The sequence below is a fragment of the Antedon mediterranea genome, chromosome 1 (assembly GCF_964355755.1).
Source record: "Antedon mediterranea chromosome 1, ecAntMedi1.1, whole genome shotgun sequence".
Taxonomy (NCBI): Eukaryota; Metazoa; Echinodermata; class Crinoidea; order Comatulida; family Antedonidae; genus Antedon; species Antedon mediterranea.
In genome coordinates, this window is record NC_092670.1 from 16,354,321 (window position 1) to 16,371,169 (window position 16,849).

At 35.0% G+C, this 16,849-nt stretch overlaps 1 protein-coding gene across 1 annotated transcript in view; it reads right to left on the reverse strand.

Annotated features, from left to right (window-relative positions):
* Nucleotides 1-16,849, reverse strand: part of LOC140058841 (serine/threonine-protein kinase SMG1-like) — a 42,811-nt gene that overhangs the window by 20,250 nt on the left and 5,712 nt on the right. The window contains exons 14-44 of the mRNA XM_072104602.1: nucleotides 16,157-16,258; nucleotides 14,706-14,782; nucleotides 14,208-14,400; nucleotides 13,671-13,801; nucleotides 13,363-13,521; nucleotides 12,715-12,833; nucleotides 12,397-12,490; nucleotides 11,995-12,096; nucleotides 11,438-11,641; nucleotides 10,953-11,049; nucleotides 10,463-10,583; nucleotides 10,197-10,259; nucleotides 9,788-9,915; nucleotides 9,288-9,452; nucleotides 8,878-9,029; nucleotides 8,377-8,611; nucleotides 8,008-8,147; nucleotides 7,482-7,706; nucleotides 6,973-7,129; nucleotides 6,628-6,754; nucleotides 5,927-6,520; nucleotides 5,495-5,648; nucleotides 5,041-5,206; nucleotides 4,420-4,608; nucleotides 3,952-4,138; nucleotides 3,357-3,524; nucleotides 2,504-2,774; nucleotides 1,987-2,098; nucleotides 1,456-1,626; nucleotides 783-917; nucleotides 130-323 (exon numbers count right to left, since the gene is read on the reverse strand). Coding sequence (XP_071960703.1) covers nucleotides 130-323; nucleotides 783-917; nucleotides 1,456-1,626; nucleotides 1,987-2,098; nucleotides 2,504-2,774; nucleotides 3,357-3,524; nucleotides 3,952-4,138; nucleotides 4,420-4,608; nucleotides 5,041-5,206; nucleotides 5,495-5,648; nucleotides 5,927-6,520; nucleotides 6,628-6,754; nucleotides 6,973-7,129; nucleotides 7,482-7,706; nucleotides 8,008-8,147; nucleotides 8,377-8,611; nucleotides 8,878-9,029; nucleotides 9,288-9,452; nucleotides 9,788-9,915; nucleotides 10,197-10,259; nucleotides 10,463-10,583; nucleotides 10,953-11,049; nucleotides 11,438-11,641; nucleotides 11,995-12,096; nucleotides 12,397-12,490; nucleotides 12,715-12,833; nucleotides 13,363-13,521; nucleotides 13,671-13,801; nucleotides 14,208-14,400; nucleotides 14,706-14,782; nucleotides 16,157-16,258 — 5,132 coding nt within the window. The remainder of the gene's footprint in view (nucleotides 1-129; nucleotides 324-782; nucleotides 918-1,455; nucleotides 1,627-1,986; nucleotides 2,099-2,503; nucleotides 2,775-3,356; nucleotides 3,525-3,951; nucleotides 4,139-4,419; nucleotides 4,609-5,040; nucleotides 5,207-5,494; nucleotides 5,649-5,926; nucleotides 6,521-6,627; nucleotides 6,755-6,972; nucleotides 7,130-7,481; nucleotides 7,707-8,007; nucleotides 8,148-8,376; nucleotides 8,612-8,877; nucleotides 9,030-9,287; nucleotides 9,453-9,787; nucleotides 9,916-10,196; nucleotides 10,260-10,462; nucleotides 10,584-10,952; nucleotides 11,050-11,437; nucleotides 11,642-11,994; nucleotides 12,097-12,396; nucleotides 12,491-12,714; nucleotides 12,834-13,362; nucleotides 13,522-13,670; nucleotides 13,802-14,207; nucleotides 14,401-14,705; nucleotides 14,783-16,156; nucleotides 16,259-16,849) is intronic.

Here is a 16,849-nt window from a genome sequence, read left to right on the forward strand (position 1 = left end):
TAAGTGTACACAATATTTTTTCTTTTTGGAATTGAACACATGAATTTGGAAGACCAAGCAACAATGCCACAAATGCATTAATTGAGAAGAAACCTTTAATTTAAATATCTAGCATGAAACAATACCAACCTCTTTGATTTAGCAAACATAGTATTAACAATAGCCAGAAACTGCATGATGCGTTCATCAAGATGGAGATCTTCAAGGCCTTTGAATAGGTAAGCATACTTCTTGCCATCACCACCATGGATCAGTAGCTTCTTCGGTTTGGTTTTGGTGGGCAGGATAGTGACCAAACTCGCAAACTTGTCAATAGTAACAACCTGTCAAAATATAATTAAATATAATTAAATGTGGTACCCTGAGCAAAGAATGACAGTGTTAAGACTTCTTATGAAATCTTTGTTGCAGTGCTGTTAAAATACAATCGTGGGTTATGAATTCCAATGTGTGACAATAGTCAAGAGGACATCTTTGGGATCCAGCAAAGTGTCCCCTTAATATAGTCCCCATATTTAGATTTTAACACAATATCAATTTTTCTATAATCTATTAACCTATTAGATGTGTAAAAGCATTTAAATACTAAAAGTGAACTGTTCCAAAAAAGAGAGAAAAAATAGTGTGTATTGCCTCTTATTCATTTATTGGAAAGTGTCCCTGTGATAGGGGTGTTCCCTTAATAGGGGTTTACACTGCAATATCATCAGTAGAACTATGCTATGTGCAAATTTTGAATATATCACTATGCTTCACCTGCCTATATCATGTTTTGGTCTTACCTGCATAGGATGACAAACTAAGCCTGGTAGTGGGATTGGTGTTCCCTTCAAAGCAGCTAACTTGGTGCTAATATCTTCCATATGCAACATAAATGTAGACTTTCTTGTGGCACGCTGTTGCAATACTGCATGTAGCTGAAACAAAATAAGGTTGTTGTCTTTGTAAAATACACTGCTAAAGAACTGTGGTTTGTTAATAGTGAGTGAATGAGCGGTTAAGAAAGTAGAACCGGAAATCCAGCCACAACATCAGAAAGGGTTCGAGGCTTACTCGCTCCATGGTTCTGGAGGTAGAATTAGTCTTTTCGGATAAGGACTATAAACCGTAGGTCTTGTGTGCACTTTAAAGAACCTAGTACATCTTTCAAGACAAGTAGGAGGTTACCCTTATCCCGAACCTAGTTCACACACAGCCACTGTGTCGTGGACAGATGAGAGACTCTTAAAGTGGCTGCACTGACATGACGTGACCCTTAGAAGCATGTAGTTGAAAAGTGTAACATCTGAGTCCATAGCGCCATAAGCAATGATGCATTAGTTGGAATTCGTAGCTATACAAGAACTATTATTATTATTGCCAAAGAGTGAGGACATGTTAAAGTACTGTATGTAGATGTTAGTTCAATATACATTACAAATAATAATACAATACAAAACAAATAAGATACAATACCTGTTTAAAGGGAGTCCAACTAATGTAAGGATTTGATGGATTCTCTGGATGTTGTAATGAATCTAACGCTTTTGAAATACTCTCTTTGAAATTATCCTGAAATGCTTGCTCGTTGGGCGTCTCTGCTACTTTGTTAGTTATTGTTTGAACTTGTTCAAGAGCGTAAATGATCTGAGAAAAAAAATTACACAATTTAAAATTTAATTTGTATATATATATCTAGGCATCCGGCAGTGTCTTCAGTAAGATTCTGTGTGGTTTTCACATGCGAGAGTTGAAGTTGCAGATTCAGGAATATTTTTATTGCAGAACAGACTGACCAACGAAGACTGACATGGTACTGAGATCAACAGCCATTTAAAAACACACTGGATAAATATTAAACCATAATCAATTTCAATATTTAATGAACTATTCATCTCATCATAATTTGTATGCAATATTATATACATACATCACTGTCTAAATTATACCATATCAGATAACCAAATCTCCAATTTTCTATCAATGCAAGAGCGAAAGGTAACAAACCGGTTTCATGAAAGCCTTGTACTTCTCCCATATAATGGCTTTCTTCTCATCTTTACTTAAAGATGAATTGCTTTCAACTTTCTTTGCTTCATCATCAATGGTGCTCAGACGTCTGGAAGAAACAAAGATACAGATTAGTGTACAATAGCAAAATATTACCAAAGAAACTGGGTAATCCCATGAAGCCTCAGGAATTTCTTTCAGTAGTATGTAGTACCATAGGTGAAAACATGTAGGTAATGTGCTCTTTTGTACTTAATTATTATTTATAATTCATACAGTAGAAACAATATTAAAAAGACACCTTCAGAACAAAACAAAGTGTCCTCTTAATAATCCAGAGGATGCAGAACCATCAATATTTAATATTGACAATTCCTTTTTTAATTATTGTGACTGTTACTGTAACTATTGCTGGAATAGTACTACAGGTACATGCGAATGTTTTAAGAGTGTTTATTCAGGAGGGCCAATTTTATACAGTTAGATTTGCACAACCAATTTACTGTATTAATACCTTGTGACGTCCAAATGTAATTGGTTCAATGTTCCCAGCCATAGTTCATCCCACAGGATGGTAATTCGTCTCAACTCTCTTATCATCAGTTCAATATGGCTGACTAGTGTTGGATTATGCTTGGATAGCGTATCCACAATAGCCAAGAAGCAATCCTCCAGAAGCACCATAGACTTTTCTCTTTCTTCTTCATACATTTCAGCATCCTCATCCTCGAGTACATCTGTGGTGGCCTTGCTTGGACTTTTAGCAATCAAGCTTGGAAGGACTTCTAATAAGTAATAATGTAATTGTAGCTATTTTTACACTCATTTAAACAGTAAGATATATGGAAACAAACAATTTGCTAAATTCTGGGAGCCTACTTACTTATTCAGGCTCAGTTTCCCCCTACACATACAATGTGCGGTTGTCTATGTTTTATGTTTATGCTTGGGACTACAAAGACAAGCCACTTTGGCTTCTGTGTGTCTTTCCCATAAACTATGGAAACTGTTGAATGTTGAATAAATGTTGTTATTATGAACCTAATGTTTTATTATGTTTTTCAACTTGTTTATAATGTTAATCAGTCTGGAGAATGTTCAATAAATGAAAAAAAAAATCTTAAGACATAGAGAAGCTGGTAAGGCCATCACAACATCATTAGATTCTTATCCCCTCCCCTCATTCACCATGGAGCTAATGGAGGTAAAGTACTTTGAAATCAGCAAAGCAAACTATACTACAAGAGCAAAGTCCACCGCCAATGATTTCTCTTTTTTCTGTGGATTATGGTATTTGTAATATAATGGGTAATAATATCTTAAGAAAATAGTTAAATTAGTTAAATAAAAAGTTTAAAGGTATATACCTTTTCCATTCTCTAGATTGTCTTTGGCAGATGATGGACACCCTACAACAGCCTGGTAGACTATCAGATGAGGAGAGTCTTTTGCAACTCTGCACAAAAGGTCTGAAATGCTCTGACGCACGTATGCTTCAGGATGATTCAAGCGGGAAAATAACTGAGGGATGATACCTATAGAAGAAAATATTGTAAACGATTTATAATTTAAATCTGTCAAACTATGTGACAACAAAATGTGATGTGGCCATATATATATGGACATGATATGACATGTCATATCACTACCATATTTGGGCATATCATACTTTTTTTGTCAAGCTAGTTTGATAGTGTGGAAAGAGCTTTAGAACAATGTACAAAGAACAACGTAGGCCTTTTTAATTAAGTGAGTTAGTTAGCAGTAAGTACTAGTAGTGTAGTAGGAATAGGGTTTACTGTAGTTACAGAAGCTGCTTTATAGTAGTAATTTTAATACTTTTTTTCTGTACATTCTTTCAAAAAGATGAGGAACCAAACATTTTAAAAAAATTGATAATACTGTTACATCTGGAATTAATGCTTTCTCTCAATCACTCTACTAATTACAACTATTACTAACCTTTCCATGGAACAGTTGGCGTACTAGCAAGCCCGTTTTCAAGGACATCTCTCAACTCAGATGCATATTTCACTAACAATCTCAACAGCCTAAGAGTAGCGGTGATGTTGCTATCTTCATTGGTCTCTTCTGCATCTGTTTCTTTGTCATTTTCTTTTGGAGTAACATTAGAGTCTTTGTCTACAACCTGAAAGATATTATACTAAAACACATTACACACGATGCATCTTTGAACTTATGTACAAAATATACAGTTTGATTCTCAATAGGGATATCAGTGCTTGTTCCATATCATTGCTCTTATAAACATCCACTATATCATTACCGTATAACCGCTTCTTTTGGGACTCCTCATTTAAGGGGACACTTATACTATACAGTGTCCCCTTAATAGGGGTTCTACTGTATTGTGAAGCTCTATTCAGAATTTAAAGAAAAAGGTCTTTATTCGCTTGTAAAATTACTCACCCCAGCGCTAAGCTTCAAATATGTGAAATAGCTATTAGCAGCAAGTCTATATTGACTAAAAATACGTCTGCATACAAATTGCCACACTTCCAGCAGTCCTTCTATGATGTGTGGAGGTGAATCCTCAAGTATTGGACACACATTTATTAATTGTTTACGAACTGTCTCTCTTCCATCATGATAAGGAGACTAAAAAAAAAAACACACACATATCAATCATTTCTATTACACCTACATGTAAAGCTCTGTCTACACTATCAAATTTTATGTAACAAAAAAATGTGATATGCCCATATATGGACATGATGATGTCATATCCCTACCATGAGGGCTTATCACTACCATATTTGGGCACGTCACACTTTCTTTGTCAAACTAGTTTGATAATGTAGACAGAGTTTAAGCTTAGTTTCGAGAACACACACAGTTTTAACAAAATCTCTCTACTTAAGGAGGAGTTGGTCTAATTTAATGGTCTATGTAGAGAAATTACACATGAACATTTGTGTTGGTGAACATCTCTTATGCATTATGTTTATATGGCCTGCTACGGTATCTGGACTGTTCCATTTTCCTTTTCGAGGGGTGTCCATATTTGGAATAATGAGTAGCAGTAGCTACCTGCATTTGTTCTGCTATGTCCTCTTCTTGAATAGTGGTTGCACTACAGTGTGCCTGACTCACAATCTGCATTATACATTTACTAACATCATTAGTGACCTCAGCAGGTAACAAGTACATCAGTTTTGTTTCCTCTTCATGTAACAGCGGTACTCCACCTTCAGAGCTGTAAAAAAAACCAATAATTTCATACTATACTATTACTACAGTAGAATCTATAAAATGACACCTAAATGACATGACAAAGTGTCCTTTCATAGGGGTTTCCCCTAAATAGGTAATACAATGCTGTTTGTTCCTTTCACCTTTTCTTTTAATAGAGTGTCCCAGAGAGGGTCTACTTTATCTAATACTTATATTTATAGAGGAAGTATAAAAAATAGATGTATTTTCAATGACCAACACCCACTAATATATCAGAAACACAATGCGTAATTATATACTTTCATTTTACCTTGCAATATCTACTGCTTTGCGTCCCCACCTATAGCACCAGGAAGCCAGTGAAGACCATGCCTTGGACAGAGTTGGTGCCTGCATGGTGCTAAGATGTAAAAGCTTACCACATACTGCATCAGTCTCGCTTATAGCAGGGCTACATCCAACAGCTGAAAAACAATATGAAACATTTCTAGTAAATTTTACCATACAAAAGTCCCGGCCCCAAGTTAAAAAAAACTCATTTTCGGGTAAACAATAGATGGCGTGCTATAATAATTGACAATTATATAGAGGGTGCTATGAAAGCTAATATTACGAAAAAATCGCAAATTTCTGGGAACTTGGGACCTCTGGAAGTGAGTATGTAAATACATTTAATTACTGGCCTGGCAAAGATACATACAAAATAAATAAATATATACAGAGATAATCTCAAAATGTATACCTTCGAGTTGATCACTCAGTCCTGAAGCAACAGTTGATACACCAAAGCCCAAGCTAGCTCCATTGTACTCCATATCAATGAGCAACTTCAAATTCTGTGATATAGTATTTGATGGACTCGAACTAACACTCTGTTTTAAGTAAAAAGTTGCCGTCTTGTAATCTCCCACAAACCACTTCACAAGATTCAGCAAAGATCTTGAGTTAAGGTCGGCTAACATCGCTAGTTCGTGACCGACAACCATCCCAGTGCTCACCAGTGGTGCATATTTAACTATCGCTTTTACCAGCAATTCGCAAGCATCTATTTTCTGGCCCATGTTATGCAGAAGTTTTGCAGTCTCCCTCTTTAGTTGGAGTACATCTATCAAAGCAGTGTCTTGTTCATGAAGTGTTTGCATGGCCAGCAGTAGCGGTTGGCTGTGTTTATTGTTACTGTTCTGGATTTCCATGTTAAAGATGTTTGGTACAACTTCAGTGTTGTTGACTAAATCAGCCTGACTCATAAGGTGTTTTAGAGCCATACTGTAGTTGCTGTGTTTGCGAGCTATTTTTGCTGTTGCTAGATGCAATTTTGCTATTTTCTTTTTAACACCTAAACAAAAATAAAGTTATAATTCAAAATATATGAATTAATAAAAAAAAACGTCATGCGCTCATTAAATCAACATGACATTATAGGTCTTATATTTAATTGAATACCTTTCGTTCCTGAAGATGAGTTAAGAAACTCTTGGTACTGTGACATTACTAATGATGTATGGAATACATTAATATTGTGTATGATACCAGACTGAAGAATCGCCTCAGAAAATGGAATCTTCTGATCCTGAAAAAAAATAAAACCAGTATATTTTAATTATTAATAATATGTTTTTATAGTATTATAACAGGACTAATGTTATTTGCGGTACTGCTTTTGGCCTTTTGAAAATCCTGGCACTGAAACAGAGCTAGTATTGGAACCTAAGACAATTGGACGAAGTGACTTGCCATCATGACTAATTCCACAACAAATAATAATCAAATCTAACTTTATAAGTTTACCTTATCCTCTGATGTATAAATATTCTTCAAAAGTCGCTGACATTGTCGTAATGTGTTTTCTTGAGAGACTCCTAAAGACGGCCATTCAAGGCAAGCTATTCTACAACAGTCATCAGCTAGGCTTGCATTGTTATCCAGAAGTTTGTTCACAGTCAGCCTACAATACAATCAATTTGATGGGTATGATTAGTATGTTTAGACAAAATGTTCTAGAATTTCTAGGCCTGCATAAAGTCACGGTGAAGAACCCTTTTTAAGTGTGTGTGTGTGCCCACTTAAGGGTTTCGCCTGAATAGGGGTTGCACTCACTTTATCACACAAAGTAAATTAAAAATGAAGGAATAGAAAAGTGTTGAATGAATGAATGAATATATAAACCATGGGGTTTATGCCTTCATGAATGAACTTAGAAATTGAGTGATGAATCCATAGTCTATCTATACTGTAGTAATAGACATCTAATATTAATATGGTGCAAATGGTCCTAAACTGAGATAGATTACACTTACAACTCTTCTTGCACAGTGTGAACATCTGATGGTGCACATCCGGTGGTATGCATATGTGTCATGCCTCTTATTAACTCCAGCAGACTTTGTGTTCTGTGGTTGTCGGGGTTCCAAGATGTCTGCCAATTTGATAGTTTGATTGGCGCAGCGAGAGAACATCCAGGAATTAAGTCGAGGTGGTGGCTGACTGATTCAAAATCATGCTCTTCAAACTTTGACAAAGCTCTGAAAAAAAAAGAGAGTTCAGGATTAGATCACAGGGGTTAGATTTATCGAACATGTTTAGTCAATGATTTTGCTTAATTAAGTCCATTTTCAAAACATCTGAAAGAATTTCTTTGTTATAAATCAAAAGCCAGATTCACTTAACTATTCTGACTTAATCATAAAGATTGATAAATATATTCATTCATTCATACACATTTATTCAGTTATAACAATAATATTCTGGGGCCCACACTAGAAGCAAAAGCTTGTCTCAATGCTTAAAAGGAATCATTATGTCTATTGAGTTGTGATTACATACTTAATAACATTAACATCTGGGAGCTGATAGATGCCTGATTTGTTAACTTGACTTGGTATCAGATGGTGTAATTCATTGATTGTCTCTTGCCATAACATGACAGACTTCCAATCACATAGGTCACTGTAACAAGTAGCCACCTGAAATACAATAACACCAGACAGCATTTAGTTTTTAGGATAACCATCATATAGATAAAATATAATTTGTGATTCAAGTAGAATAGAGGCATAAAAAATTTACTGATACTGACTGGCATCAACTTCAACTTATTTGAGTCCTTGGTCTCCTCTGTTTATTTCAGTGCATTGGAATAATCTATTTAATTGTACAGTATAAGATACGATTTTCCATTGTGTTAACCCATACCTGATGTACCATGAATTCAACGACTCCCTGGTTTGGGGTTGGTATGGCCTCGCTAAGCCTGGTGAGGATCTTCTTAGGCTGTGCTTCTTCTTTATTGGTCTTGTAGCTGTTTCCAGTACTACTTGTTAAATCCATCAACTTTGGAAATCTTCGCATCATTTTCTCGCCTCCTTTCTCGTCCAATTGTAAATGACGTTTTAGGCAATCCATGTAGTCCAATGCTGCAGCTTCATACCTTTAAAAAAAATGTTATTAGATATTTTGTTTTTATTTCATACGCATCCAACAGTGAGTAAATTGCCAATTACAGTATTTTATATTGAAAAAGTTGTGAGTTAAAACCCTGTCATTATATCAGGATTAAATCCTGGCACTTGCAGGATTGAACCCTGGACCTTGCAATTGGAAGGCAAGCATGTTATCCACCAAGCTACAGCTCCAGTACATCTACTTATATCTATTTTGTACTAACACGATACTGGTATAAATAATATGAATTACCTTCCCTCTGCATGGCTAGTGGCAGCATCAATCCATGTATAAGCATTACTAGTGTATTTAGAACTCCACTGAACCAAGCCAGTAATGTTATCAGGACAGCGTACCATGATCAGGGCAGTCACAACTTTCTGAAGCACCTCATCAAAGAGCACCTAGAAATGTAAAAAATAAGCTTTTTGTATAAGAAATGAAATAAATGCTTTCAAATAGTTGTCTCTAAAGCTCTGTTTACAACATCATCGTGTCCATATATAGGCACATCACAATTTTTGTTATATAAAGTTATAGAGCTTTAGGTTTGTTTTTGGTCATAATTCATTTATCACTATGTCTAAACAGATTATTATTTACACTACACAGTATGCCTAAATACAGATTTACAGTCTTCTATCATAATAATATACACTTACATTTGATGAACCAGTAGATTTGAGCGTGTTTAGGAGTTCAAGTCCGTGTCTCAGAGCACATGCATAATGCTTACAATGCAAAGCAATGTCCAAAGCTAATGGTCGAATTGTTTTTAACCAATCTTGCACGGAGTTACGATTTGTTCTGAAGAATGTCTTGACCGTCTGTGAAAGTGAACATTAAACAATAAATCTCAGAACTAACATTAATTCTTTTTATGTATGATGTATTCCTGTATAGTAGTGTTTATTTCAGTACTATGAGGACATTTTATAAGCTCAAAAAAAAGTGTAATGTTCCCAAATATGGTAGTGATATGACATCATTGTGTTACATATTTTTGTCACATAAAGTTTGATAGAGGTTTAGATGTTCTGGCACTCGGACATAAAATGGTCAGATAAATAGGGCCACAACTACCTCAGGTTTCAAATTTCCCAAAATAAACAGCACCAAACGATGATTACAAAATAAAAGAAAATTTGCAATTGATAAATACCTTAGAAGCAGATGGCATAGCAATAGCACAACCTTCATATGAATTATACATTAATTTCTCTAGATGTTCAAGAAATTGTAGAAGCAACCTTGGTCTGAGTACATTTTCATAATTACTGGTACCAAGCACTATAAAAGTAAACAATAAATGATGCATGGAAATCAGATGTAGAGACCCAACATGCATCTAATAAACTACTTTTTTGTCTATCAAGACCTCAGAGTGGCATGTTTATGTATAACAATCCTGAAATATTCTTGGATATTGTTGAACATACAGTACCATGGAATCCTAAGACTAAATGTAAGGAAGCTTACATATACCAAACAGTCACTTGTAAGTATCACTGCAGGCACAAAACAAGTAATTTGACCAATCACGATGCACAAATCATCTGTTGTATACTTACATTCTGCTTTGATTGCAGTCTCTCTGCCATTTCTAGCATGGTCACTGTACTCCTTCAATACACCTAGAGAAAAAGAATAACATGTCATGTAGTGGCATGGTACTTTGGTGGTTAGTATACTGTACCTTCCAAGGGTCCAAGGGTCCTCGCATATTGTTATTCTCATACAATACTGTGTATTATATAATAATAATGCCTGAGCAGATTTTAACTGTTGTAGATAATGGAAGATGAAAAGAAAAAGATCTAGATAGTGTTATACTTACTATCAATAGCTCTGAATGTATCCTGTGGTTTGCCAATGGGTGTCTTTAATTTAGAATGCACACAATACTGGGCAACCTCCCATGTTGCCCAAAACCATTGAATTCCTTCATTCTGCTCCATCTGTAAAGACAGTTCATTAGGTTTTTAAATGTTTTAGTAGAGAATAACAAGGTCACTCATTAGATGTGGCCTACTGATGAGAGGGAAGAAGGACACTTCAACCACCACCTCACATCTTAATTTACATGTACTACAGTGGTGTAATGGCTATGAGCGCTCACTGGCTAAACCCAGGGACTCTGGAGCTTATAAGGCCCCTGAGCAGTGCCCAGGCATTTAAATATGTCTAAAAACGCCAAAGGCCTCCAGCATTGGAGGGCCACATATGTTCCTAAACCAGGGGCATCAGGTCTCTACATTACACCACTGATGTACTATACCAATAATCCTTAATATTCCGGTGTGATAATAGCAATGTATACTACTAACATTGCTTTCTGCGAGAGATTTAGCACCATCATGTGACTCTTGATGACGTTGGTTTGCAAAGTACATCTCTTCCAACCAATTGTCTCCATCATAATCTCTGTAAAAGCACAAATATATTATTAGTATTATATATACTATACAGTATATTAAAACACTATAATTTAACACTTGGGTCCTGAAGGTGTCTCCATAATATCTGTTCTACTGTAAATCTAATCTACTCTTTTTTATACAATTATACATTTGTATAATATATAAGAACCACAAAGGCTTTTGATTCTTTCATTCTTCTCCATCAGCAAGAATTTATTCATGAGAAGTTTGTGTTAACATTTATTTGTAAACCAGACCTACAATACTTAAGCTTTGCTTTCTTGGTTTTGCTATAGTATTGCATTTGTATATCATAACACTACACTTAATATATTTCTTTATACGAGTGAATAAATTATCAGATGTAATTCCTTCTGGATAAATATTCTTACTCTGGGCTTCTCCCCATCAACAAGTAAGCCATGATGATCTTGAAGTCTTGACTACTAAATGTCAGATTATAACTTTTGTTCATGTGCTTTTGTTTAGCCAATCGGATTGCTTGGACTCCTTGGCAATCTTCTTCACTGAAGCATGACTCAATCTGCTGACCTTCACTCAATTTCTTCACATGACTAAGAGGAGAGACTTCAAATCTGTGAATACAAATTTGCTTTTTATGAGGCAGAGAAAGGACTTCAGTGCAGTGTGTAGGTATGGAAGTGTGGGTTTGAGTGGGTTCCTTGGTCCCATTCTCTCCGATAGCCCTCCATCAGAGTTCCTTCTGTCTGTTCCTGTGTCGATTTTTTGTAACCATTGATAGAGCTTTTATACTTTCCGATTTGTGTTTTTTTATTGTTATATATTTTATTTATATATATTTTTATATTTTACTGTGATTTTATATTCATTTTTTTTAAATACATGCAATTTGGCCTGTTCGGCCACCATATGTAATAGTTTGCATGGAAATCGTACTCTTATATTATCATATCATTATTATACATACCTTGAAATAATATCAGCAGGGATGACAGACATTAACTCATGATATACAGCTCGTACAGTAGGTTTACAGTTGACAATCATCGCTTTAGTCACCTCAAAACACCTAGAGACAGAAGAAAGATTTTACAATATACTCAGTGTGTTCAACCATGGACCTATTTGCTTCATTCCCAAACATTTTTTAACCTCTGTCTACACTATCAAACTTTATGTGACAACAAAATGTGATGGGTCCATATATGGACATGATGATGTCATATAACTACCATAATTGGGCACATCACACTTTTTTGTCCAACTAGTTTGATAGTGTAGACAGAGCTTAAATTACACTTTGCATCTTTGATCATTTTTATTTTAAATTACTCTAACTAAAATGTTTACTGTATTTCAAACTAACTACCTTTGCATAAACTCAAGCGGAAGCTGGCCACACTCAAAGAACTTGATTAAACATTGACCAACACCTATGCATACATTCTCATCAACATGGTATGCTGTGGATTAAAGAGGTACATGTAAAATAGTGATTATGTATCACATGACATTTATTAATGGGATGCATCCTCACAATTAGGTTTACATTGCACATAACGTTTTGAGCGCAATATTTATTAGGACCCAGCTTTTAACCTTCACAGTAGGTGTTTTTTACAGAATTGAATTGAACCAAAGAAAATCGGTTAAAATCCGATAAAAATTAACAGATAATTTTATTTACCTAACGGCAGAAGAGCCTCTAATGAAGCATGGAACTTCTTGAAAGTGAATATATGGTGCAACTCCTTACACTGCTTGAAACTATCAGCAAGACTAAACATCCACTTCACAGATAACAACCTGAAATCACAACCGTTTACTAATTTTACCATTTAATTTGTGAATTTAATGTTTAATAATTTGTTATTGAATATAGTAGCAGTGTATTATGGTGGTAAATTAGCAGAGCTCTAGGTTCAAATCTTAGCTGCGACAGTAACATAATGTTATGCAATGACACAAAGTACAAGCTTAAATGCTTGGTGGTATAATATAATAATAAAAATAAAGTGGATAGCCCATTTACTTTTAGGTGAAGTTGTCCAAGAGAATAGACGAGGGAGACCAGCCAAGAAATGGTTAGACTGTGTGAAGGCAGACTGCACATCAAGAAACCAAGGATCCCTAACAAGTGCAACTAGAACATAACAAGATAGGAGGATCTGACAAGAGGTCGTGAAACAGAAGCCATCACAAGTCTCCCAGATGGTGTGGACTGCTTGAGTCAATGTAGGTCAGAACAGCCCATTTTCATTAGGTCTATGAACATGTTTAATATTTTGTGTTTACTGTTTCCATAGTTAAATTGTTGTAAGGATAGATGTAATACCGTGAGTCGAATGAGAGAGATGGATGTGGAAGGATGTCTGCCAGTAACTGTAAGATGTTCTCCAGATAACCACTTGTCTTGGATGTTGATCCTGCCATAAGACTGCTATCAAACATACCACCAACTCTTGGCAGACAGCTGGTCACAAAGTGCCCATGACTAGAAAAACGGTAGTTATTTGGCAATAAAAAACTAAATTAATAACAATAACACTATTACAAATAATAGTTCCATTCTGAATATAACAACAAAACAGTGTGCCATATTTATTTAGTTATTCCTTTTATTCCTTAGAAAATATAAATTACCTTTCACAGTGTGTAAATATAATAAGCAACAGAGAGAAATGAACAGATGGGAAATGCTCTGCAATCTTCCAATCAGGTAAGGACAGATGATGAGTGCAAAGATCAAATACATTAGGCGACAGTGCCCACATCTGAGAAAAAATTACAAAATATATAATACAGATTTAAGGTGTTGCCCATTTTAGAATCAGCTGCAGGGACTATAAACCATAGGTCATGGGCACTTTAAAAAACCTAGTACATCCTTCGGAACGAGTAGGGTGTACTAGTCCACACAAACACAGCCACTGTCACACACAGCCACTGTGCAATTTGGACTGGATCGCTTCAGGTGTTTACCACCTGTTGGTCCCATCCTTCACTAATGTACACTAAAAAAGAAAATGTTTTTAAATTTAAAAAAAAAAAGATCCTGAATGAAAATATAACAAGGACTTTTATTTATTTTTCATTAAGAGTCCAGCTTATACAATGCTAAATAAAAAATAATAATCACTTAAAATGTTCAATAGAGGAGATTTAATAATATTTACATACCCCAATGATTGACGATTTTGTGCTTGCAATCTTGGATAAAGCAGATAGGTTTAGAATAACTGCTATTTTTGCTTTTTCCTCTGTATACTCCACATCAGAAAAACAATTGTTTTTGACAATGTTGATGTTGGCTGTACTACCAGCAAGCTTAAGTAACTTCTTATATGCCATCTCCAAATCACTTAACATACAACTGGAAAGAAAAACAAGTTAGCTTTTAACATTTTTACTTTAGAATCTGTATGTGAATTTTAACTTTTAACATTTTAGGTTTTAAAACTGTATGTGAATTTTAACATTATGAATCTAAAGCTATAGAGCTCCCTTTGTAAAAACAATGTTGAATAAATACAAATATTATCATCAAGCTTACAGTCAATATTAAGAATTTAGGGGTGTCTCCATTAGCCTATCAAGTGACAATAGAGAATATAAATAAATATATCAGACTTGAATGCAAACCCTAAAAGTTTAGCAGCAGGTTACTGAGCCACTTACTTGTAAACAGCCTCTAATGAAGGTATGTTCTTGATGGACAGAAGTGCTCGGTAGAATGTTACAAGATTTGGAAGGTACTAGAAATAAAGAAAAGAAATTACAATTAACTAGATGGCACGCTCGCTTCGCTCGCGTACCATCTAGGTCGTGCCCACATATAGTTCTCGAATACACAGTATTTTCCAGCGAGAAAAAAATGGAGATTTCAAATGTACGTACTGCAGGACTATAATACATTGTCGTTTACAGAAACGAATAAATATACACGATGATTTATGTAGTCAGCTAAAATTAGCACCCTGGGAATTACTTCCGAGAGAGAAACAAAATGAGTCAAATTTTTTTATTTGGACTCATTTAAACAAACCCAATTTGTGTTTTGTATGTAACATTAAGGGTTGAGGGATGGGGGAAGAAGATAGGTACAAAGAGGAAACATTTTAAAATATATTCTTATCCACTCAGTAACGAAATATTGTTTTTAATGTTTTATAGGCCTATAAATAATATACCACTAAATACAGTAAAACATTTACGATTTAATACTTTGTTAAAACTCTCACTGTCATAGTCTATTGAAATAGTAAAGTACATGTAACGATACACCACTACTACAAACGTTGAGAAGCAACTGTCAGTAATAACGTTTATTTATTTGTATATTATATGTTTATAATCTAACAGTAGGGCCTACCCACACTCACAGTAATAACGTTTATTTGTATATTTGTTATTATATCTAACAGTACCAACACTCACAGTACGAAATTTGCGATTCAAATTGCGATCAAAAGTGGTTAATACCTTAACAGTATTGTACAGCATTGCAATACTATTTATGTTTATTCTCCAAGGGGGCCCATAAATCTAAATCTATACCTCTATGGTTAAACCAAATAATTTGGAATGTTCCATTCATCACAAATCAATACATTTGTAAAAACGTATATTACATGTATCAAAATAGCATTTTTTAAAGAAAATCGGCCTGTCTTCAACATTATGATGCTGTACTCGAACTGTTCAACCGGTTTTCAGCTATTAAAAACAATTATCGTAGGAGGAGATAGGAAAATGCGAAGCGTCCTCGTATTATTGTGTGCGGGTATTTTTCAAATTGACATCCATTAGACAGTGTATACCACGATCGGAAAACACCCCTATTTGGGGCAAATCGTTGAACCTAAATTTGTTTTAATCGTCAATAACTAATTATCGAACTCAATTTAATTAGTAAACATGGTTACATCAGGTGGTTAAAATTAGTACCGAAAGTACGAACCAACTTTATATACCATCGAGTAAACATTCTAGAAATAACGCACGATTACCGATTTTTGCCCTTACGTAAATTTATATATAGATGCGACAGCAAGATTACACTGAGTGCAATACAACTACTGTATTTTGCAGTAAGAGATTTTATATAAAGACACAATCAGTAACTTTACCATGTTAGTAGGCTGGTATCTGAGTTGGTGTACGACAGACTGTGGACCAATTAAGCCCAAGATGATTCCTGGTGATATATCACGTGTACAGCATTCAAACACCTTTATAAAGAAGTTAAATAAATCAATCATAAACTGATCAATGGTACTAAACTGTATCTTTTACTTTATAAAGGAGCAATTACTCAGGATCTGATGCAACAATAGACAGAGACGACCAACAAACCCAACCCATGTGATTGGTAAGAAAGCGTGTTAAACACCAAGTTTAAGACAGTGGAACCGTAATTACGTAGCCAAAACATCGGCAAGGATTCAAGCCTCACTTGACCTGGTGGTAGAAAGAGTCTTCCAGGATAAAGACTATAAACCATAGATCCAGTGTGCATATCTAGCTGCACTGTAAAGAACCTAGTACATCTTAAAGACGAGTGGAGAGGGTCTACCCCGGTATAGTACACACACAGCCATGGTCACTCACAGCCACTGATTTCTGATAACTGGCCCTCTGGGAGACCATTTTTTGAAAGAAGAGGTCATCCAGTATAAATAAATAATAACAAACAAACCCTCATGTGTTTACTTGTTATCAAACTTGTTTATATCATTATTATTATTTATAACACATACATTAGTTGTATTATAATGCTTTTTATATATGTGGAGAATGTGTTGAATAAACGAAACAAAATA